Here is a 24,832-nt window from a genome sequence, read left to right on the forward strand (position 1 = left end):
TATACATATACATATGTCCCCATATCCCCATTTCCACCCCCTCTTGCACTCCCTCCCACCCTCCCTATCCCACCCTCTAGGTGGTCACAAAGCACGGAGCTGGCCTCCCTGTGCTATGCGGCTGCTTCCCACTAGCTAGCTATTTACATTTGGTAGTGTATATATGTCCATGCCACTCTCTCACTTTGTCTCAGCTTACCCTTCTCCCTCCCCGTGTCCTCAAGTCCATTCTCTACATCTGCGTCTTTATTCCTGTCCTGGCCCTAGGTTCGAAGATATACAGATTGCCAACAAACACATGAAAGGATGCTCAACATCACTAATCATTAGAGAAATGCAAATCAAAACTACAGTGAGGTATCACCTCACACCAGTCAGAATGGCCATCATCAAAAAATCCAGAAACAATAAATGCTGGAGAGTGTGTGGAGAAAAGGGAACCCTTTTGCACTGTTGGTGGGAATGTAAATTAACATGGACATTCTTTACTTCTGGTCAGTGCACCTTTTTCTTTAATGATTAAAGCAGATGTATGTTTGATGTATGTTTGATAAGCCACAAACAGACTGTTTTAGTTACTGTAAAATTCAAGTTAAATCATGTATAAGCCAGAATGACTTCTCCATATCTCAGTATGTGAAAAACTTTGCATTAATTGCCTCTTTTGATCATAAATCTTTCAATAGAAAGCATTGACGATCAAAATATTTGTCTCTTGATGTCAGGGACATCTGCCTGCCCTGTGTCCATGATGTCCCTTGGTGCTTGGCCTCTTTTTTGTTGTTTATATATGTATAGAGATTTGCCTAGTTATCCACATTAGGGGGAAACTAAGCAGACACAGTGAACAAGTACAGAGGTATGCTAATTGGGAAATATTTTATAGGCTATATATTTTTTCAGTTGTATCAAATTGTCATGCAAACATTGTACATGTGCTTTTAGCAGTAGGCTTAAAGCAAGCAGTGATATATGTCATGAGTAACTTGATGGCTAGGAAAAGAACAATAATACACATTATGAAAATGATAATCATCTGTAAAGCAGAGCAAAAAAATTGCCTATTTCTGAGGGGAGCCAACTAAACAGATCATTTAAAGGGTCAGTTTTTCTTATATCTTATAACCGTTTTGCCTTTTGGGACATTCTTTCTAGGTGCATCTCAGTTTCTCCAGAGGTACTGATATAAGTGCAACAAACAGTATGAGCAATAATAGCACAAACACCCCCTTGTTTAGCCAGTAGAAAATCTAAGGCAGCCCTGTTATCTAATGTTACTTGGGCTAAGGAATTTAGGGATGTCTGTTGTGCTGCAATGCTTTTTGCCGTCTCTTTGGCTATTTAACCAATGGTGGCTGATAGATTTCTGATCATCTTTTTTGTGACAATATGTAAACCATATATTCCTGCACTAGGAATTAAGATTCCCCAAAGATTTTGCCACCAGGTATCTTAGTATCTTGCTAACATGGTTCTCTTGACTCTGTAATGAAGAGACAAAGGAGGTTCATCTATTTCCTGATGTACAGACAATGGAGTAACATAATGTCCCAATAAGAGTAAACCTTCTATTTGTCAGCTTTTAAGAAATTTGTGTGCCCATCCTTGGGAAGGTGGGTCAATTCCAATACCACCTATGAAGACAAAACCTGTGGGAGCACAGGTGATCGATTGCTCCCAGAGTGCTCTCATTGATAGCCTCATGAATTGGGAGTTTTGTCAACACAATTTTTTTTAATTAATTTATTTAATTTATTTATTTTTGGCTGCATTGGGTCTTCGTTGCTCCGCACGGGCTTTTCTCTAGTTGCCGTGAGTGGGGGCTACTCTTCGTTGTGGTGCGCAGGCTTCTCATCGCGGTGGCTTCTCTTGTTGTGGAGCACAGGCTCTAGGCGCGTGGGCTTCAGTAGTTGTGGCATGTGGGCTCAGTAGTTGTGGCTTGCAGGCTCTAGAGAGCAGGCTCAGTAGTTGTGGCATATAGGCTTAGTTGCTCCGCAGCGTGTGGGATCTTCCTGGACCAGGGCTTGAACCTGTGTCCCCTGCATTGGCAGATGGATTCTTAACCATTGCGCCACCAGAGAAGCCTGTCAACACAATATTAAACTATGGATCACTTCTCTTGTAGACTTTCCAAAAGTCATTTGCATGGTATTTAATATACAGTAGTTGTTGGCATAATTTACTTGCATTTTTCTCTTCAAGACATTTTTCAGTTAAGTAAGGGACAGATCAAGGGGCCCTAGGGTAAGTTGTGCTCGGTCTCTAAGGACTGAGGATAGTATCAGACAAGGGATGGACATATTAATATGTTGAAAAGTTTGAACCTGAAGGATTATGCCAGAGAGAGGTTAGTCTGGGTGTGTGGTCACATTAGGAAAAGCTGAACAGTCAGTGATATGTATTATGAGGGGCTTATATCGGTCTTGTATTGACCAAGGAATTTGACGACAGATCCACCAATTGGTTAGATTTTCCCCCAGTAGCTATACTCTGTGATACCTTTACTAAAGAAATTTTTTTCCATCCTGAACATTGGGGCAAAAATATAGCTAAAAGTAAAACAGTAACCTTCAATTTTGATAGGGAGACAAACATTTAGTAAACAGTTCAACTGAACTAGTAGGATGCGTCTTCCAGACCTAGTCTGGATTTGTGGGCCACCTGTCTACTGTTGTTGTCATCTTCTCTACCTGGCTTGATGGTTGTTTTAAGGTGAGTTTGAGGTTAGCAGTCCTCTCTATAGAGCAGTCTGGTGCGGAGGCCCTTTTTAAGTGGGGAATGTGAATTCAGGAGTCAATTCCCTTCACTTTCACTGTGCAGAGTACCTGATAAGGGTCCTTCCATCTAGGTTGGAGAGAGAGTTTTTTTAAAAATGTCTTTTATAGTATTCAGAATCTCCTGGGTGCAGGTCATGGTGCATCTGATCTTCATCCAAAGATAAATAACTGTAATCAGCTTCAGAAACAAGCTTAGAATATCCTGTTAATAATTCAGTTAAACTTTAATGTAACATAGCAACAAAGAAGCATCTTGGATGTAGGTAGTAAATACAGAAACCTCAATATATATAAAACCTCAATATCCACAAAGGTATATTATTGAAACATAATTTTTCTTTCTAAATTATCCTCATTTTAGCTAATAAATATTTGGAAAACTAACAAAGCAAATAACTTGACCTTGAAATAATCTTAAGGATGAAATCTAAGGATTAATCTGATGCCCATCCCCACCCCAAATTCACGTGTGAGTAAAGAGAAATTTCGTATTAAGTCATATGGCCAGGATTCAACATGCTGTGCTTTGTTTTAAGTCCGGGAAAGAAAATGCAGGCTTTTAAATAAATATATACAATTTTGTATTAAATAAATAGATAATCCTCATTTTTACCAAATATAGTCAAATTAAGACTAAATTGTTTGCAAAATACGTCTGGTTTCAGTAAACTTGGCCTGATTACTTACATAAATGTAATTGATCATATAGACTCTTTTAAATTTGGCTTTGCTGGAACTTTTCATAGGGAATCTCAAATTGAACTTTCAAAAGCCCTCTCAAAGCCAGGAAAGCCACACCAAAGACTTGCCATTAGATTCTACCTGCAATACCTACAGACTTAGGTGAATTCCTCTTTTCTCAAGGTCCAAAATATCTTAAGGTTACTGCACCTGCCAGGAAGGGGCCTTCCTTATTCACCTGGAAAGGCTGCTGGGAACCTAAGAGTTTCCACATTCTGGAGAGGTCAGGTAGAGAGAAAAGATAAATGCTTCAATTCTGTTTACAAAGGTATAATTTACTAAATTGCTGTAAGTCATAATTAGCTTAAGGGGAAAGGTTCCCTTATCTGGAAAACAAAGATTAAAAGCCAGTAATATTTCAGATGAAAGTCACAAAAATTATAATCATATTTATCAGTTCATTCAATCCCATTAATTAATTTTTTGTTCCACGTGAGTCCAGTTTTTCCATCAGTTCTGTTGACCTTGCCTGACGATTGAGGGTGATAGTGACAGTGATAATTTCAAGAAATTTGTAAGGTTTTTGTTAAGGCTTATATGATTTGCCCAGTGACATGGGTGCCTTTGATCACTGGAGATTGTGGAAAGTATATCCCAAGTGGAAAACACAATTTCTAACAGTTTCTTTGTCATTGTGAGGACATTAGCCTTGCAGCAAGAGAAGGCTTTAACCCATCAAACAAAAATGGGGTTTTCCAGGGAGCAGGGAGAGCCAAGCAACCGTCATGGGTTTCCCATAGCCCGGGCTGTTTTAACTCACAGCTACTGTCTACCCATCTTAATTATCTGATTTAGGAGCAGACTGTTGCCATGTCACAAGCGTCAGGATGGCAAAAGTCTAACAATGGGGGGTTAACTTTTGTAGAAGCAGAAAATTTTTTGTATCTACATCGTTACATAATCTGTACAGATTTTGTCGTTGCCTTTGCCTGAAAGTCGGCTGGAGTATTTCCCTAATACTTGGGTTCAGTCCCTTTAGTGTGAGCCTCAATTTTGATGACAAATAGCATTTTATGTCGGGACATATAAGATTTCCAAGAATTTCATAGAATTTCTGGAACACCTATAATATATACTTATATAGACAGAACATAAAAAAGGCTTAATGTTATCTTTTATTTGACCACGCTTCCCATGTTATTTAACATACCAAATAAACCTAATTAGTTTAATATCTCTCTTTGAGATGCTTCAGGACAAAATCACTTTCTTTTCCCTTAACAAAATGCATTTCCATTCCATATCTTCTTTTACTGAAAACACACATCTTATTTTCCTTGTATACTAAAATATTTCCCTTAATATTTCTAGTAGCACGAATTACATATATAATTTTTAACCCTTAAAAAACATTAATCTCTAGCAAAAACCAAGAAGCAAACAATTGTGAACTGTTTCTCATATTAACATTTCCCGATTGGCAAACTTATGAAAATTTTCTATAACGTCTAGAAACATACATCTTCTTATAGCGTAATTTCTTTTCTCAATGTGGTATAAGATGTGTGTCCAATAAACCCAAACATCTTTAGTTTTTCTCTAGTAAGACAAAGAGGTAAACTTAGATTTGCTTAGCAATTAATGTTTTAGTATTTTATCTTATTTGGAAATGATCTGTATATTTAATGAATTTCCATAATTTATATTAACTTAGCAAAACTCTAAAGTTCCAAGTTACCAAAATCTGGAGGAACTATTTTTAAGTAAACGTACTATATATAAAACATAATTATTCTTAAAGAGTTTACCTAAAAACTCTTATCTCATGTATCTCTATTTCCCTACTTATGAAAACATCATCATACCAAGTTAATTTTCTTGTTGACGAGTTTTGGAACAGAGATAACATGAGCTTATTGACTTCTTTTTTAAGATTTTTTGGGGGTTTTTTTTGGCTGCGTCGGGTCTTAGTTGCGGCACGCAGGATCTTCGTTGAGGCATTCGGGATCTTTTGTTGTGGCGCACCAGCTCTTCGCTGTGGTGCGCAGGCTTCTCTCTAGTTGTGGTGTGCGGGGGTTTTTTTCTCTTCTCTAGTGGCGCGCAGGCTCCAAGGCTCATGGACTCTGTAGTTTGCAGCACACGGGCTCCAGTTGAGGTACACGAGCTCAGTAGTTGTGGTGCACAGGCTTAGCTGCACCGCGGCATGTGGGGTCTTGGTTCCCTGACCAGGGATCGAACCCGCGTCCCCTGCATTGGAAGGCGGATTCTTTACCACTGCACCACCAGGGAAGTCCCTGAATTGATTTTCAATAAACCTAGGTATAATAAAAGTATTACACTTAATGTTGATGACTTAAAGACGTGTCTGTATTAACCAAGCCAACAACTTAAACTTATTTTCATTTATTAAAGGTTAATCCTGGGTCATATGATACTTAAAAAATGTGAGGGGTTAGTTTCTTGTTATAGTTAGAAATATTTCATCGGTAAGCACTTACTTCGAAGTCAATTAAATAGAGCTCTTTTTCAAATTAATTTTGATAATATCATTTGGAGGTAGAAACATGTTATATTTATAATGTACATACAGACATACACACATCCAGATAGACAGACAGAGATCTCAGAGTTTTCCTGCTTGAGTTTTTAAAGGTCTCATTTCCCCTTTTTTGCAGTTTTAGGTTCTACTAGTTGAGCCAAGGCTGTGGTCTCAGGCAGTGTGGGCTGTGCTTGCATTTCAAGGACGTGATAAGAGTTATACCTTCAAGTTTGCTTGAATACTTTTATTCAAGCATAAAAAGGAGTACTTTTATTCTCTCACGTCAGAATTTTGAAAAAAAAATGTTTTATCAAGCCAGCTTTCTTTTTTTTTTTTTGCGGTACGCGGGCCTCTCACTGCTGTGGCCTCTCCCGTTGCGGAGCACAGGCTCCGGATGCGCAGGCTCAGCAGCCATGGCTCACGGGCCCAGCCGCTCTGCGGCATGTGGGATCCTCCCGGACCGGGACACAAACCCGCGTCCCCTGCATCGGCAGGTGGACTCTCAACCACTGCGCCACCAGGGAATCCTGAGCCAGCTTTCTTTAATTGCACATGCAAAACTCAGTTTTAGAATGTCAAAAGAGTCCCGTTCTGGCCATTTTAGAGCTAGATCATTTCTACAATTGTAGAAGCCAGCCGGAGTTCCAGTGAGTGGCTGGCCTGTCTTGGAGCCGTTAGGCGTTAGAAGCGCAATTTCCTGATTTATTTTAGTTTCATTTTATTATACAGTACAAATCCTTCCAATTTTAAGCCACATTTTTTAAAAAGTCAACCAACTCAGTTTACCCCAAAGTTCCTTCTAGGCCTTTCCTGCCTGGAAATTCCTTCTAGGTTTCTTACCTGGACACTCCATCTAGATCCCTTGCCTGGAACTTCCCGCTTGCTAGGAACTTTCCTAGGTTCCTTCCACCTAGGAAATGTACTGGTACCCCCTTAAGAGTCCAGGTCTTAAAGTAACAGCTCAAATAAAAGTCATGGACTGCCACTTCATACAAGAAGATCCAGACATCAGGAAAAACTCAGCAAACCAACCAACCTCAAGAGTTCTGTGAAGCTGGGGGGCTGGGGCTGGGGCTCAAAGGGTCCATGCTTGCTACCCAGCATCCATCCAAAGTAGACTCCAGCGACTTCCCTGGTGGTCCAGTGGTAAAGAATCCGCCTTCCAGTGCAGGAGACGCAGGTTCGATCCCTGGTCAGGGAACCAAGATCCCACATGCCGTGGGGCAACTAAGCCCATGCGCCACAACTACTGAGCTTGCACGCCTCATCTAGAGAGCCCACGTGCTGCAACTACAGAGCCCATGCGCCTTGGAGCTCACACGCCATAACTAGAGAGAATCCAGTGCGCCACAACGAAAGATCCCATGTGCCTCAACTAAAACCCGATGCAGCCAAAAATAAATAAATAAATAAATAAATATCAATGGCTGGGGGGAGAAAAGTAGACTCCAGGTGACCCCACGTGGGTTTTTCTGATATCCTGCCAACTACGCCAAGCAATGTAGATGGAAATAATCAATAAGCCAATCTCTAATAGGCATAGAACTGAGCCAAAGTGAGGATCATAGCCCAGGAGACAGCCCCTCAGATAATTCTGAGGCACTGCTCCAGAGAAGCATGGTTTCAGCAGTTTTATATCACGTCAGAACAAAGAACTTCAAACAAGTCAGGGATACATTTCTTCAAGGTTAAAAAAAAAAAAACAGAACAGCACATACACAGCAAGTCAGGACGGCACCTGGTGCCTGGAAAAGGAATCTTATCATTGAGGGAGTACCAGCACTGGCATCCGAGGAAGAGAAACATTTAATCTTTATTTTTTATTTATTTATTTATTTATTTGTGGTACGCGGGCCTCTCACTGCTGTGGCCTCTCCCGTTGCGGAGCACAGGCTCTGGACGCGCAGGCTCATCAGCCATGGCTCACGGGCCCAGCCGCTCCACAGCATGTGGGGTCTTCCCGGACCGGGGCACGAACCCACGTCCCCTGCATTGGCAGGCGGACTCTCAACCACTGCGCCACCAGGGAAGCCCTAATCTTTATTTTTAACGTGGATACTCTTTACTTCTGGTCAATGCACCCTTTTCTTTAGTGAGTAAAGCAGATGTACAGTGTATGTTTGATAGGCCACAAATAGGCTGTTTTAGCTAGCCTAAAATTCAAGTTAAATCATGAATAAGCCAGAATGCCTTCCCCAGACTTCAGCATGATCCCATTTCTTTGCTAGCAGACACCTACCTGCTGCCGCAGATGGGGTGTGTAGGATGAGCTCAGGTGGAAGTGAGACTGCTTTGTAAATCCTCTTTAAGGTTGGTGTTATGTTGTGCAGGGAGGATGAGAGGTGAGCAGTTGCTTCCTGGAGTTAACTGTATGGGCTGAGAACTGAATCTTTCAGATAATTTCTCAATTCTGCAGGCACTAGTGAGAGGTCCTGGTTTCAGTGGCTGAAAATCTGTATGTGGCCTTTGGTTGAAGTGGGAGGTTCAGAGCGATAGTCCCAGACACAGGTGCACACTGGGAACCAGTGAAGCCGAGCCTTTGGCGTGCATTAGAGTCGCCCAGAGTGCGTGGGCTTGTGGAGGGGTTCTTTGGCATCCTGAGAACCACAGACCTAGAGCGTTTCTATGGATCATCTGGTAACCATTTCAGTCACATTCTATTACATGTTTTCATTTATGAAATATCTTACATAAGATGGCCTAATGCTAATAAGCTAATGTTCTGTGAGTTTTTACTGAAACCATAGTCAACTACGATTGCCAGGCCCCTCGTAGGTTCATTAAATATAGAACTGTAGTAGGGACAGTTCTCAAACTTGACATGCACATCAGGAACCTTACAGGGCACTTTGTCAGTGGACCAATGGAGTTTGGATTGGATTAAATTTGTAAATTTTGTAAAAGAAGAATGGTGATTGGAAGAAGATAATTTCATGTTCGTTAAGCCCAACTGCAAATACTTAGCCTGCCTGGTCTAGTTTCAACCTGTTGAAACTTGGATTAAAAATCTAAAACGCTAGGGCTTCCCTGGTGGCGCAGTGGTTGAGGGTCCGCCTGCCGATGCAGGGGACACGGGTTCATGCCCGGGTCCGGGAAGATCCCACATGCCGCGGAGCGGCTGGGCCCGTGAGCCATGGCCGCTGAGCCTGCGCATCCGGAGCCTGTGCTCCGCAACGGGAGAGGCCACAGCAGTGAGAGGCCTGCGTACCGCAAAAAAAAAAAAAAAAAAACCCAGATATGGAGACGGTAGTTATACAGGTATTTTTGTCAAAACTCTTAGAATATGTGCATTTTATTGTGTGTAGATTATACCTCAAAGTTGACTTTTAAGTGGGGGGTTTGAGAGAAGATTCTGGGAAGATGGTGAGTAGGAGCCAGCAGGAATCTGTCTCCCCACCTAGACAGCAACTGGCAGAATCTGTCTGATAGAACTGTTTTGGAAAGCCAGAGTCTATTGAAGGCTTGCAACTTCCAGAGAAAGACTTGGATGGTGAGTTGCAGCTAATTTCAGTCAGTTTCAGCTCTTAGCACAGTGGCAGCTACCCACCCCTCACCTCCAGTCCCCTGACAGGCAACTGTGCATGTGTTCCTGGAGCAACAACAAAAAAACTAGCAACCCACTCAAAAATGGGCAAAAGGCTCGAATGGGCGTTTCTTCAGAGAAGACATACAAATGGCCAGTAAGCACGTGAGAAGGTGCTCAACATCACTACTCATTAGGGAAAAGCAAATCAAAACTACAATGAGACGCCATCTCACACCCATTAAGATGGCTACTATCAAAAAAAAACAGAAAACAGGGCTTCCCTGGTGGCGCAGTGGTTGGGAGTCCACCTGCCAATGCAGGGGACACAGGTTTGTGCCCCGGTCCGGGAGGATCCCACATGCCGCGGAGCGGCTGGGCCCGTGAGCCATGGCCGCTGAGCCTGCGTGTCTGGAGCCTGTGCTCCGCAACGGGAGAGGCCACAACAGTGAGAGGCCTGCGTACCGCCAAAAAAAAAAAAAAAAAAGAAAACAACAAGTGTTGGTGAAGATGCGGAGAAGTGTGCACTGTTGGTGGGAATGTAAAATGGTACAGCCATTGCAAAAAACAGTACAGCGGTTCCTAAAAAAATTAAAAGTAGAATTAGCATATGGTCCAGCAATTCCACTTCTGGATACATACCCAGAAGAATTGAAAGCAGAGTCTCAAAGAGGTATGTGTACACCCATGTTCATAGCATCATGATTGACAATAACTAAACCATGGAGGCATTCCAGGTGTCCATCAACAGATGAATGGATAAGTAAAATGTGATATACAGTGGAATATTACTCAGCCTTAAAAAGGAAGGAAATCCTAACACATGCTACAACATGGAAGAACCTTGACATCATGCTAAGTGAAATAAGCCAGTCACCAAAAGACAAATATTGTATGATTTCACTTATGAGGTACTTAGAGTAGTCAAAATCATAAAAGATGGAGGAGGCAAAATCATAACAAATGGCTCCATGATGAAGGAGAGCTCATTATTTTAGAGTTAACAAATGATAAGGTCGTTCTTATCTATAGATCGTTGTGCTTAAGAGTGTACAAGCCAGTAGATAACTCAGCCGCATAGCCCAGGGAGATCAGCTGGGTGCTTTGTGACCGCCTAGAGGGGTGGGATAGGGAGGGTGGGAGGGAGACGCAAGAGGGAGGAGATATGGGGATATATGTATATGTATAGCTGATTCACTTTGTTATACAGCAGAAACTAACACACCATTGTAAAACAATTATACTCCAATAAAGATGTTTAAAAAAAGAGTGTACAAGCCAGGATGCGTACATCATTTATCAGATTTTCAGCTGTTCTTTACCCTTATTCTTTGTCACGGGGCATTTAGCAAAGCATTTAGCAAAGAAATGCTCAGGCTCTGGTCAGACTGCTGGGTTCGAATCCCAGCTTCTATAAACTGTGTGACCTTGTGCAAGTTACTTTACCATCCATGCCTCAGTTTCCTCTCCTGAAAAGTGGAGATAATATCTACCTCACAGGGGTCTATGAGGATTAAGTAAGTTAATACAGGAAGAGTTTAGAATTGTACTGGTACATAGTAGTTACTCAACAAATGTCGACTCATAATTATTTGATAGTAATTCTTGTTAGCATTTACTGTTTGCTGTCATCATCATGATTATTGTCAGGGCTTGATCAGTTGGAGGATCAAGTGCAGGTGGTCTGCCGGGCAGCTCCCTGGCCTTCTCTAGAACCCTCAGCAGCAGAAGGTGGCCCGCCCCCAGCTTCAGCAGTCCTCGGCCCATTTACCCCACCCCCTCACGAGTCCTGCTTTGGACAGGCTAACTCTGACTTGCCAACACCTTGATTTTGACCAGGCATTGGCCAAGACTTCTGAAAATACCATTTCCTGATGGCGCCAGGCCATGCTATTCCTACCTTGAGAGAAGGAAAACCAGGGGGAAGAGGTGAGGGGAGAACCCCTACTGACCTCATGATGTGCCAGTGACCGCTAGGACCTTTACAGACATTGTCCAAGGGAATCCTCTGAATTTCGATGAGAAGGTGCCATGCTTCGTGGATGGAGGAACTGGCGCTCAGTGAGGGGAGGGACGCATTTGCTGTCCCCAAGCTCGTGGGCGGAGACCCCCCCTTCTCTAGGCTCCATTCTGGGTGCCGGTTGTCCGCCCCCCACGTGGTTCCTTTCTCCTTCCTTCTGGTTCTTGGCCCCAGGAAGGTCTGACCTCCTCCAGACTAGTCTCTCAGGCCCCGCTTCCTGCCCAGTACATCCTGGGCCTCCCCACTTTGGCTTCACACTTGGCAGGTTCATCTGCCAGCGACAGGGACTGCTCTGCTTTTACATTACAGTGAGCTCCTCCCCTTGTGTTTCTACACGAGCATCACGGCCTGATTCCTTAAGCTTTCCTGGTGCCAGAAACCTGGGTAAAGGAGATGCTAACTGATGGCCCATTGGAAGAGCAGCAGGAAGGGCCTTCCGGGCGGGGTGGGGGATGGGGGGCGCTGTGTACACAGGGGGGAGGGGGAGGGCCCTCCAGGCATGGGGGGAGGAGGGGGCAGTGTGCACAGAGGTGAGGGGAGGGCATTCCAGGTGGGGGGGCGCAGGAGGAAGTGTGCCACAGGCCTGAGAGAACCCGGTCTAGTTCAGTGAGGAACGATGCGGCCGCATCCTGGAGGGCCTTGGGGGCCCCACTGAGGACCTGAGTCTTGATCCTTCAGCAGTGGGGACAGCCAGGGAAGGTTTTTTAAGGGGCAGAATCTGATCAGATGTGGATTTTCAAAAGATAGCTTTGGAAGTGGTATAGGATTGATTTAAAAGCAAATTTTGTCTCTTTGAAATAATTCATGGCTGTTTTTTCTAACTCTGTAATGGCCACTAGCATTATCGCTTGTAATTGATAAAATGTTTATTCTTAACCACTGAAACGTAATCCCACGTGTTTTTGCAGATGGGAATTTCTTAGCAATAGGCTCCCATGACAACTGCATCTACATATACGGAGTCAGTGACAACGGGAGGAAGTACGCACGGGTCGGCAAGTGCTCGGTGAGCGTGCTGGTCACTCCTCATGGGTCTGTGCAGTTGTTTGTCACGTCACGACAGTATGGGTGGGAATCTATAAGGCAAGTGAAACTCACCTAGTGTGTTCTCTCCCAGGGTCATTCCAGCTTCATCACTCACCTGGACTGGTCTGTAAACTCACAATTCCTCGTGTCGAATTCCGGAGACTATGAAATCCTTTACTGTGAGTGGCTCCCCAGGAGTGGTCTGGGTACAGATCACGTAGAACCTTCACTCTGAGACCAAATGGGGCCTCCTGCAAAAACCCACGCCCCATACAACTTGGGCACATGATGGCGTCTCTGGGCCTGGGCCCCTTCTCTGCACAGTACAGGAGTTGGGCTGGACACCCCCGCCTTGGCACTGAGATACTTGGGGTTCGGACCCCCAGGAGGAGAAGGCAGGGCCCTGCAGGGAGAGGCGGAGAGAGTGGGTCAGAGCTGTCCCGGCGAGAAGGATGGCCCCTCGTGAAGGCATCACCCTCATGGGCAGTGACCCAGGAGCCCCCTGGGCCCCTCCTCCTCCCTCAGCCCCTCCCGGCCAGGTCTGAGCCCCGGCAGGGCCGCGCAGTGGAGGCGTGAATGATGAAGGCTGCACTTGCCGAGCGCGTGCTACGTGCCGTGCGCTGCTTCCTCCAGCATCTGGCAAGCACCTGCCACGTGCCAAGTGCAGGGTCCCAGGGCAGAGGAGGGCCCGGTCTCTGCCCCGGCAGAAGGTACCTGCAAGTGCAGTGTGCTTCACCCACAGGCTCTCAGGTGACCCACAGCACTTTCTGGCTTGTCCCATTTTAAGGAAGAGGAAATATCATCTCAGATACAAGGCCACAGGCATCAAGAGCCGTGGGTGGAGAGGTGGGCCCCTCCTTGTTGAGGAGCAGGCCTGGGCAGGGCTGCTGGCGGTGGAGGAAAGGGGCCTCCCTCGGGCGGGGCAGGAGGCCCTGCCTGATGTGGGGCAGAAGTGGGGGATGGTTTTCAGGGACAGGCCATGGGTCTAGAATCTTCTCAGACATGGTCTCATACTCCACTAGTGAGAGTTTAACTGGGGAACAAACAAACCACCTGCAACGCCACAGGTACTTGGTATGACTGGTTTCCATAAGCTTCCATTCCTAACTCGGAGCTGAAGGGGTGGGGGGTGTGTGTGTGTGTGTGTGTGCGCGCGCGCGCACACGCGCATGTGCCCAAGTGTATGTTGGGAGAGGGCTAGGGAGCCTGACAGCAGAGGGTGGAGTTGTATCCAGGGGAACAGTGAGCAGACAGGGGTCTCAGAACCAGAGGTGGTCAAAGAAAAGAAGCCAGACTGGGGGAACAGACCCAGAGAAGGAGATGAGAAGAAACGGAAGAAGAGGGGTCCCCACCGAGGCCCTGGGCCTTGGGCAGTGAGCACGGTCCCCGCGGAGCTGGGAGGTGGACGGTGTCCCCCTCCCAGAGGGCTCTGTAGCCGATGGGGCCTGGCTCCGAGGGCCCAGCCTTGCCCAAGAAGGAGAGGGGGCTTTGGCACTGATGTCACCACACCTGCATTTGCCTTTCCAGGGATTCCCTCTGCTTGTAAGCAAGTCGTAAGTGTGGAAACTACGAGAGACATCGAATGGGCCACATACACCTGCACTTTGGGGTTCCACGTCTTTGGTAAGGTTTCTGCACCTTTCATTCTGTTCAAACGTAGGCTGTATCTACTTTTAGAATGACTTTCTAATAGTAATGAAATCTCTTGGTCGGCTTCAAACTGCTCTGCTACCCTGTGGGCCCCACAGGACACAGGACACACTCCCCGCAGCCCTGGGGAGGGGCCAGGGCTTGCCCAGCTATGGCCAGGCGAGAGGAACCAGAACCCTCTTCTCTCGTATGAAGTGGGTCCTGAGATAATTCTCTAGAACGCTTATGTGAGGTAGTGCCAAGCGTCCTCGATAAATGGACCAGATGGCACACGATCAATTTATTTACCATTCGTTAGAGTGATTGTATCTTTTTGGCCCTTAAACTAAATTTTTCACCTCCTTCAAAGTTTAGATTAGGAATATGTTTATAAATGGTCTCAAATAAATTGCCACAATTTAGTAGAATAAAAAAGAAAAGGCAGTACTTACAATCTCTTTATGTATGACCGTATGTCAGTAAGTTGGTCAGAAGTTCACAGGTCTCCTTAGGGCTGGCGTTTTACCATCTTCTGGTGTTGAATGCTAGGACGCCCTGGGTTTACTCTAGATCTGCCTGTTAAGAAACTGATGTGCATGCAGCTCTCTCATATCCAAAGTTATTGGGACCAACAGGGTTTCCTGAAGCAATGGTCAGGAGATCCCATCCCCCAGACCACACCCCAGGCCCACCTGGGCACAGGGCTGTGGAGTCAGAGCTGCTGCATCACCCGGCCCACAGTGAGCAGACACTCCACCTGCCCAGTGCCACCAGGCAGACAGCAGCCAAGGAACACCTGAAACACACAGGCAGTCCCAGAGTTAAAAAGCCCTTTGGAGGGCCTCTCATATGTAAAGAGTTACCCCCAAAAAAGAAAAGTTAGGAAACTGCAGGCCCAGGACTAGTCAGCTTCCCATTAGATGCTTTGGGGATAAAGAAAGCCATCGTGTCCAGAACCAGGGATTCTGGTCTGCTTTCTGCTGTAGCGTCAAGAAGGGGCCTGAAAGAGGTGGAAGCCCTGAAGGGCTGTCCCTGCGACTCTCATGCAGCAGAACAGTATACGCAGTGAGGGTTTCCCAGAACAGCCTGCAGGGAGATGATCTGAGACGAAGCGTTCCTTGGGTTTCTAAATCTGGGACATTTCTATTTTCGTGGGAGTTCGATGGCCAGTCCCCACACAGCGTGGCCCTGTGTCCTGGTATTTCCAGTGCTCTGTCTGGGGTCTTTGTTTTAGGAGTGTGGCCAGAAGGCTCGGACGGAACCGACATCAATGCCGCCTGTCGGGCCCACGAGAAAAAACTCCTGTCAACCGGTGATGACTTTGGCAAAGTGCACCTCTTCTCCTACCCCTGCTCACAGTTCAGGGTAAAGGCGCATCTTCTTCTCTAGCCTTACCCCACGGGGCACACTTACCGCCTGGCCTGTTGGTAATTGAATAGAAAGGTGCTATGAGTGATGCCACCAGTCACAAATGCAGGGGTGACCGTCATTCGGCTGCCCCAGAGCACTTCAGGCCCCCCTCCACTGCCCTCCGGGGAGAACCCCGCCCCCCCACGTGGTGCTGGCTTGTCCGCCTCTGCACTTCGTGGGCCTCCCCTCTGCTGTCCACCACGGCTCCCTCTGCTCCAGCCCTGCTGAGCCGAGCCCACACCAGTGCCTGGAACACCCCTCTTCGTTTTTCCCAGACCTGACCCTCCTCCTAGAAAACCCTCCCCTCCACCCCTGCATCCGGTCCTCCCTCCTTTGGGCCGGCCTGTGCCTGGTGCAGCCTCTGGGGTTGAACCTCTCCCTGCCCACATCCGTCCCCTGCAGACCAGATTCTCAATGTACAGGGGCTCCATGTGGTTTGGCACGAATGTAGACGTCCAGCACTTCCAGCCCCGCCTCGATGGCTTTGCGTTCGGCTCCCTCCATGTCATTCTTCCCCAGGCTCCCAGCCACGTGTACAGCGGGCACAGCAGTCACGTCACCAACGTCGATTTCCTCTATGACGACAGCCACCTCATCTCCACTGGCGGCAAAGACACGAGCATCATGCAGTGGCGGGTCATTTAGTCCCAGCAAGACCCCGGGGGAGCAGAACGGGCCAGGAGGTACAGACTCGAGTCTCGCTCGCTCGGTCACTGTGATTTCTGCTTTGTTTGAAGAGTTCTCACAAACCTCAGGAAAATTACGCCCTTTACTGGTTACCTTAGCTTAGTGGATCGGTGAGCATCACAGCAGGTCAGCCATTCAGGTCTCTCTTTTGTTGTACAATATATAAAACACTTAATATAAAAAAAATGCCAAGGTTTACATTACGGTGACATCGAGAAGTGACTGGTGTATCCTTCATAACTTTTCTATGAACTCTTCAAAAACAGTCACAGAATGCCTTTTCAAAGATTGTATATAGGCTTTACTATTTCACCACGGAGGTTGCTAAGTCACTTATTTATGATAACGAGGTACTGAATCATGATTGCTGTTGATTAACTGGTCCTAAAAGGATAAGTCGTTGGAGAAGAGAATGGATAACTGATTTGCACAACTGAATCAGGAAATGCAAATAAGACTTTATTTGGTTAACATTTTCTAAGGTTTCATTCAGTTCTCCCTCTGGGAGGCTGGTGAGAAAGGGGTCAGATTCTTCTTGTGTTAAGCAGATTCTACTCCAGGTTAACTTAACTATTGCAGTAGGGTACCCAGGCATTTCGGAGTTCCGGCTAGACTGTCTGCCTAACCATGTGCAGTCAGCCACTTAACGCCTACACGAATCACATCCCCTCTTCCCCGTTCACAGGCCCTTGGTGAATGGTGGAGACAACTAGCCACCTTCCTCTGTATATTAATTGGCATGATACGGTATTGTACTTGTATAGGATTTTAGCAATTCATAATGAATACGTAAGGCTAGGCTTTACTATTTTAATGCTTACGGACATTGTATATTTGTATTTTAAGACCAAGTAGACCAAGTCAAAAAGATATCTCTCTAGTGTACCATACACCTGCAGCGGGGAGAAGTCTGGAAGGCTCCACCAGGTACTAAGGGCAGCTTCTTTTCCTGTCTTTTGTGCATGGACGGCTTATTATGCTATGAAAAAAGATTGCGCTCTGATGAGTAAAACAGAGAAGGCCTTATCCGTTTCAATTGTGTGGCAGATTGAAGTTTATTGTTTACATTGGGGAATGTATCTCAGATTTTAAAATAGAAGAGTAATAAACAGACTTAAAGATGAATGTTAAGATTTTTACTTGTTCTAGGCAAGTAAATGAACTGAACCATCAACTCTACAGCACTGGTTGTTTAGAGTGGCCGATGAAGCTGAACATTGGGAAGCATTTTTTATTACATCTCCAGCCTGCTGCGGAAATGCCGGGCACCAGTAAACAATATGTATTAAAGATGATTCTGTTTGTATGTATCCTTATCAAATATATTCTATAATGAAATAAAATCTGAAAAGTGGATTTCTTATTGACCTATAATCATGAAAGTATATAAATTAAAATATTTAAAATTAGATATGATTCACACTATATTCTGTTTCATATCCAGATTTTTTTTTCTCACCTGGGTCATTTGCAAATAAAACAGCAGTTTGCATATGGTGTGTAAGCATTCATCAGATTAGATAACTATAAAGAATTCAGCTTTTTGTTGTTGTTGTTGTTGGCCGCCCCACATAGCTTGTGGGATCTCAGTTCCCTGACCAGGGATTGAACCCAGGGCACAGCAGTGAAAGGCCAGAAGCCTAACCACTAGGCCACCAGGGAACTCCCAAGAATTTAGCTTAATTACCATACCCAGTTGTTAGTTTACTTGGTTATGTAAATACTGGCAAAAATAATCATTTTAAAATTAATAATTAAGGAATAACCAGATCAGAGAAGGGAAGGAAACCCATTATTGACTCAAAAATTATAAGATCTACTTTTATTTCTGTACACTTTCAGTATTTTCCAAGCTCAATAATGGAAAAGGGGTGTGTATATAAATCATTATTGCTACCTTCACACTTGCCTACACTTTAAATGAAATTCTCAGTATTAACCTTGCAGGTATTCATTAACATAGCAAGCAGTGGCCACGTACCACCACTTACCATCTCTCAGGCAAACTAGGCCTAGAACCCCAGGATTCTGCTGGAATGAGAGACCCCAGAAGCAGAGCCAGGACTGTTCCTCCCAGTGGCCTATGGCCACATCAGCTCTTAGCCCTAATGCGGAGAGTGACAGATGAGGGACTGTTACCCTAATCTCGGTGAAGTGATGACGTGGACTAAGGTGCAAGCAGTGGACAGGGGAGAGGTGAATGGAGTGTCTGAGAGAGGTTTCTGGGGTGACGTCAGCAGGGCCTGGCGATGGATGGGATGGGGGCGGTGGGTGAGGCCCAGGTCCCCGACTGTTCTCTGGGCAGATGTTGGTGCCGTCGGCTAAGATGGGGGGCACTGCAAGTTTGAAAGAGGATAATGAGTCAGGCCTGGGACAGGCTGGAGTGAGGTGAGGGGCCGCTGAGACATCCAAGTGTTAAGTGCAAAGCAAGCGTTTGGCTAGCAGGCACAGAACAGAAATCAGGCTGGAGGTACCACCGTGAGTGATGCTCTCCGCAGGAGGCTGACACTGAAGCCAGGGTGTGCCGAGTCTGCGGGTCCTGGGCAAGCAGGGCGAGGAGAGGGCCTCTGACCCAGCCAGGGGGACTCCGATGGACTTCAAGGGCAGGTAGAGCATGAGCTGTCAGCAAGGAAGGAGAAAAGCCAGCAGAGGGCTGGGTGGGGCAGAAAAGAGACCCACACGCGGGCTGTGGAGGACCTGGCAGCCGGGTGGCTTGATTTGGTGCTCGCTGTGGAGCCACTGTGGGCTCTTTACTTGTTTAGCAAATGGTTTTCCAGCATCTTTGTACAAAGTGATGCTGGGCAGGGGATCCAGGCGTGGTGGGAGAGCCTGGGCAAGTGGAGGAGAGAGGGCACAAGGTCAGGGGTGAAGGCATGGGGTGGGAGGCCTTCAGAGCCAGCTGGAGCTGCATGGGGGGAAAGTTCAGTGGATCCTGGCATCCGTGGACTTACATCTGCGGTTTCCACTGCATGAGGTGCACCCTGGCAGTGGGCCGGAGGGGCTGTCCGTGGTTCACTGGAAAGCCCACTCAGACATCTTCCCAACCCCTCCAGTTTTTTTTGAGGGATTGCTTCCACTGCCCAGAGGTTGCACACGGCACTCATTGGTCGTTTTTTTCTCTGATTTGGGAACAGGCTACCATCATCTAATCTTTGAGGCAGAAGAGCGCACAGAAGAAGTAACGTTGGAGACCCTCTGGCTTCCTCAAAGGGGGTCAATCTAATACACAACCGGGAAGCAAGCTGATAAGTGTGTACTTCTTACGAGGTAGAAACTGATTCCAGGCTACTCTTCGTACTGGTTCTCAATTTTTTTAATAGAAAATTTCAAACATGCACAGAAGTAGAGAAAGCCTCTCACCCAGCTTCACAACTTATTGACATCCTGAAAGCCTCGTTTCTACTCTCTCTCCTAACTGTGGGTGGGGAGGGGGACTGGAGTACTTTCACAGTCAGCCCAGCAGGTGGCGGACCAGGAGGATGCGGAATTCGTGTCTCCTCACAACCAGGGCACCTACCAGGCCCCGGTGGGGGACTGCGGACACCTAAGGGGATGGGTGGAACCCCCAGCGACCGGGTAGGACATGGGGCTTGCGGGGAGTGAGGGGGGAGGACAAGTGTAGGCGGGACGGGACTGGCGCCCCTGAGGGGCGGCTGGGGGAGGGGAAGGGATCCCATGCCCGAAGGGGGAAATTGGGGAACCACTGGCAGGGCAGAGGATCAAAAGGGAGCGTGGCCGGGCTTCCCTTGACCACTTGGGCCCCCGGGAAGCTGCTGAGATCCCGGGCCTGATCCTCTGCCCACCGAGGCCCCCTCCAGCCGGGCGGATCCTGAGGGCGCGGGAGGGAGGGAAGGGGGAGCACAAGTAAAGGCCGGACCTCTGGGACGGGCACCCCTGAGGGGCGGCTGGGGGAGGGGAGGAGTTCCTACACCCAGCGGGACCCACCCACGGTTAGGGGTCCAGCGGAGACAGGGGAGACCCTGGGGGAGATGGTGGGGGAGGGCACGAAGGAACGGAAGGGGACGGGGCCAGTGCTCTCCCTGTCCACTCAGGCACTGGGGAGCCTGCTGGGCTCCCGGGCCTAATGCTCTGCCCTCAGAGCCTCCCTCCTGCCGTGCAGAGCCCAAGCCCCGCCCCTGCACCCCCAGCCAGGGCCCCACCTCTACACTCGAAGACCCCCTTCAAGACCCCCTCCAAGGCACCGGGCCTAAGCCCCACCCACACACCCGCATGCAGGGCCCTAGCTCCAAACTCCGGAACTCCACACTCCAGAGGCCCTACTTCCAACGTGCAGCCTCTCCCCTTCTGCCAGGTCCTAAGCAGAGGCCCCGCCCATGCTTGAACGTCACCCCGCCTAGGCCCCGCCCCACGCTCAAACGTCACCCCCCCCACCCACCTAGGTCCCGCCCCACCCTAAAAGCCGTCCCTGCCTAAGTTCCACCCCCCACCTAAACTCCGCCCCCATAGCCAAAGCTTTTTTTTCTTTTCTTTTCCTTTTTTCCTCTTTTAGATTGGGGTTCTGTTTTACGTTGTTGATTCGTTGTTGATTCTTTAATATTTTTATTTTTCCTAATCTTTTATTTTTCTAATTTTATTTTATTCTTTATACTTTGCTAGTGATCTCTCCTTTTGGCTTGTTCCCTACCACCCCCCTTTTTTTTTTCCTTTTTCTGTTGTGGTTTTGTTTTACCTTGTTGCAGTTGTTTCAATTATAGTTTTATTTTTCCTAATATACTTTTTATCTTTCTAATTTTATTTTTTATTTTTGATATTGTACGACTCCTTTTTTTCTTTCTTTCTTCCTTTTTTTTCTTTTTTAACCGTACCACGAAGCTTGCGGGATCTTGATTCCCAGGCCAGAGGTAGGGCCTGAGCTCCTGTGGTGGGAGCTTCGAGTCCAAACCACTAGACTAACACAGAACCTCAGACCCCAGGGAATATCAATCGGAGTGAGGTCTCCCAGAGGTCCTCATCTCAGCACCAAGCCCCGGCTCTATCCAACTGCCTGCAAACTCCAGTGCTGGACTTCTCAGGCCAAACAACCAGTAAGACAGGAATACAACACCACCCATCAAAGAAAATAAAATGAAACGACAAAAAAATACGTTACAGATGAAGGAGCAAGGTAAAAACCTACGAGACCAAATAAATGAAGATGAAATAGGCAACCTACCTGAAAAAGAATTCACAGTAATGATAGTAAAGATGATCCAAAATCTCAGAAACAGAATGGACAAAATACAAGAAACATTTAACAAGGATCCAGAAGAACTAAAGAGCAAACAAACAGTGATGAACAGCACAATTACTGAAATTAAAAGTAGTCTAGAAGGAATCAATAACAGAATAACTGAGGCAGAAGAACGGATAAGTGAGCTGGAAGATAAAATGGTGGAAATAACTGCCAGGGAGCAGAATAAAGAAAAAAGAATGAAAAGAATTGAGGACAGTCTCAGAGATCTCTGGGACAACATTAAACGCACTAACATTCGAATTATAGGGGTCCCAGAAGAAGAGAAAAAGAAAGGGTCTGAGAAGATATTTGAAGAGACTATAGTCAAAAACTTCCCTAACATGGGAAAGGAAGTAGTCAATCAACTCCAGGAAGCACAGAGAGTACGATACAGGATAAACCCAAGGAGAAGCACGCCGAGACACATACTAATCAAACTATCAAAAATTAAATACAGGGCTTCCCTGGTGGCGCAGTGGTTGAGAGTCCGCCTGCCGATGCAGGGGACATGGGTTCGTGCCCCGGTCCGGGAAGATCCCACATGCCGCAGAGCAGCTGGGCCCACGAGCCATGGCCGCTGAGCCTGCACGTCTGGAGCCTGTGCTCCGCAACGGGAGAAGCCGCAACAGTGAGAGGCCCACATACCACAAAAAAAAAAAAAAAAAAAAAAAGAACCCACCTGCCCATGCAGGAGACATGGGTTCAAGCCCTGGTCTGTGAAGATCCCACGTGCCGTGGAGCAACTAAGCGTGTGCACCACAACTACTGAGCCTGCACTCTAGACCCTACGAGCCACAGCTACTGAGTCCATGTGCCACAACTACTGAAGCCCGCTCACCTAGAGCCTGCAACAAGAGAAGCCACCATAATGAGAAGCCTGTGCACCACAACGAAGAGTAGACCCCACTCGCCTCAACTAGAGAAAGCCTGTTCGCAGCAACAAAGACCCAATGCGGCCAAAAATTAATTAATTAATTAATTAAAAAAAGAATCCAACAGCACATTAAAAGGATCATACCCCATGATCAAGTGGGGTTTGTCCCAGGAATGCAAGGATTCTTCAATATATGCAAATCAATCCATGTGATACACCATGTTAACAAATTGAAGGAGAAAAACCCTATGATCATCTCAATAGATGCCAGAAAAGCTTTTGACAAAATTCAACACCCATTTCTGATAAAAATTCTCCAGAAAGTAGGCAGATAGAGAACTTACCTCAACATAATAAAGGCCATATATGACAAACCCACAGCCAATATCATTCTCAATGGTGAAAAACTGAAACCATTTCCTCTAAGATCAGGAACAAGAAAAGGTTGCCCACTCTAACCACTATTATTCAACATAGTTTGGAAGTTTTAGCTACAGCAATCAGGGAAGAAAAAGAAATAAAAGGAATCCAAATCAGAAAGGAAGACGTAAAACTGTCACTGTTTGCTGATGACATGATACTATACATAGAGAACCCTAAAGATGTCACCAGAAAAACTACTAGAGCTAATCAATGAATTTGGTAGAGTAGCAGGATACAAAATTAATGCACAGAAATCCATTTCATTCCTATACACTAATGATGAAAAATCTGAAAGAGAAATTAAGAAAACACTCCCATTTACCATTGCAACAAAAAGAATAAAATACCTAGGAATAAACCTACCTAAGGAAACAAAAGACCTGTATGCAGAAAACTATCAGACACTGATAAATGAAAAATTATACAAACATATGGAGAGATATACTATGTTCTTGCATAGGAAGAATCAACATTGTGAAAATTACTACCCAAAGCAATCTACAGACTCAATGCAATCCCTATCAAACTACCAATGGCATTTTTCACAGAACTAGAACAAAAAATTGCACAATTTGTATGGAAACACAAAAGACCCCCAATAGCCAAAACAGTCTTGAGGAAGAAAAACGGAGCTGGAGGAAACAGGCTTGCTGACTTCAGACTATACTACAAAGCTACAGTAATCAAGACAGTATGGTACTGGCACATAAACAAATATATATCAGTGGAACAGGATAGAAAGCCCGGAGATAAACCCACGCACCTATGGTCAGCTTATCTTTGATAAAGGAGGCTCGAATGAATATACAATGGAGAAAAGACAGCCTCTTCAATAAGTGGTGCTGGGAAAACTGGACAGCTACACGTAAAAGAATGAAATTAGAACACTCCCTGACACCATACACAAAAATAAACTCAAAATGGATTAAAGACCTAAATGTAAGGCCAAACACAATAAAATTCTTAGAGGAAAACAAAGGCAGAACACTCTGTGACATAGATCACAGGAAGCTCCTTTTTGACCCGCCTCCTAGAGAAATGGAAATAAAAACAAAAATAAACAAATGGGACCTAATGAAACTTAAAAGCTTTTGCACAGCAAACAAAACCATAAACAAGACAAAAAGACAACCCTCAGAATGGGAGAAAATATTAGCAAGCGAAGCAACTGACAAAGGATTAATCCCCAAAATATATAAGCAGCTCATGCAGCTCAATATCAAAAAAACAAACAACCCAATCCAAAAATGGGCAGAAGACCTAAAAAGACATTTCTCCAAAGAAGGTATACAGATTGCCAACAAACACGTGAAAAGATGCTCAACATCACCAATAATTAGAGAAATGCCAATCAAAACTACAATGAGGTATATCACCTCACACCAGTCAGTATGGCCATCATCAAAAAATCTACAAACAGTAAATGCTGGAGAGGGTGTTGAGAAAAGGGAACCCTCTTGCACTGTTGGTGGGAATGTAAATTGATACAGCCACTATGGAGAACAGTGTGGAAGTTCCTTAAAAACTAAAAATAGAACTACCATACGACCCAGCAATCCCACTACTGGGCATATTCCCTGAGAAAACCATAATTCAAAAAGAGTCATGTACCACAATGTTCATTGTAGCACTATTTACAATAGCCAGGACATGGAAGCAACCTAAGTGTCCATCAACAGATGAGTGGATAAAGAAGATGTGGCAGATATATACAATGGAATATTACTCAGCCATAAAAAGAAATGAAACAGTTATTTGTAGTGAGGTGGTAGGACCTAGAGACTGTCATACAGAGTGAAGTAATTCAGAAAGAGAAAAACAAATACCATATACTAACACATATATATGGAATCTAAAAAAAAAATGGTTCTGATGAATCTAGGGGCAGGACAGGAATAAAGATGCAGACGTAGAGAATGGACTTGAGGACATGGGGAGGGGGAAGGGTAAGCTGGGACGAAGTGAGAGAATAGCATTGATATATATACACTACCAAATGTCAAATAGATA

At 45.8% G+C, this 24,832-nt stretch overlaps 1 protein-coding gene across 1 annotated transcript in view; it reads left to right on the forward strand.

Annotated features, from left to right (window-relative positions):
- EML1 (EMAP like 1) overlaps positions 1–17,648 on the forward strand; it is a gene marked incomplete at its 5' end in the record, with an annotated part of 141,004 nt that extends 123,356 nt beyond the window's left edge. The window contains 6 exons of the mRNA XM_079700288.1: positions 12,449–12,546; positions 12,658–12,745; positions 14,094–14,189; positions 15,430–15,560; positions 16,125–16,288; positions 17,442–17,648. Coding sequence (XP_079556414.1) covers positions 12,449–12,546; positions 12,658–12,745; positions 14,094–14,189; positions 15,430–15,560; positions 16,125–16,250 — 539 coding nt within the window. The 3' untranslated portion in view covers positions 16,251–16,288; positions 17,442–17,648. The remainder of the gene's footprint in view (positions 1–12,448; positions 12,547–12,657; positions 12,746–14,093; positions 14,190–15,429; positions 15,561–16,124; positions 16,289–17,441) is intronic.
- Between the last annotated feature and the right edge of the window lie 7,184 nt (positions 17,649–24,832).

This window comes from Hyperoodon ampullatus, assembly GCF_949752795.1.
Source record: "Hyperoodon ampullatus genome assembly, chromosome: 3".
Classification (NCBI taxonomy): Eukaryota; Metazoa; Chordata; class Mammalia; order Artiodactyla; family Ziphiidae; genus Hyperoodon; species Hyperoodon ampullatus.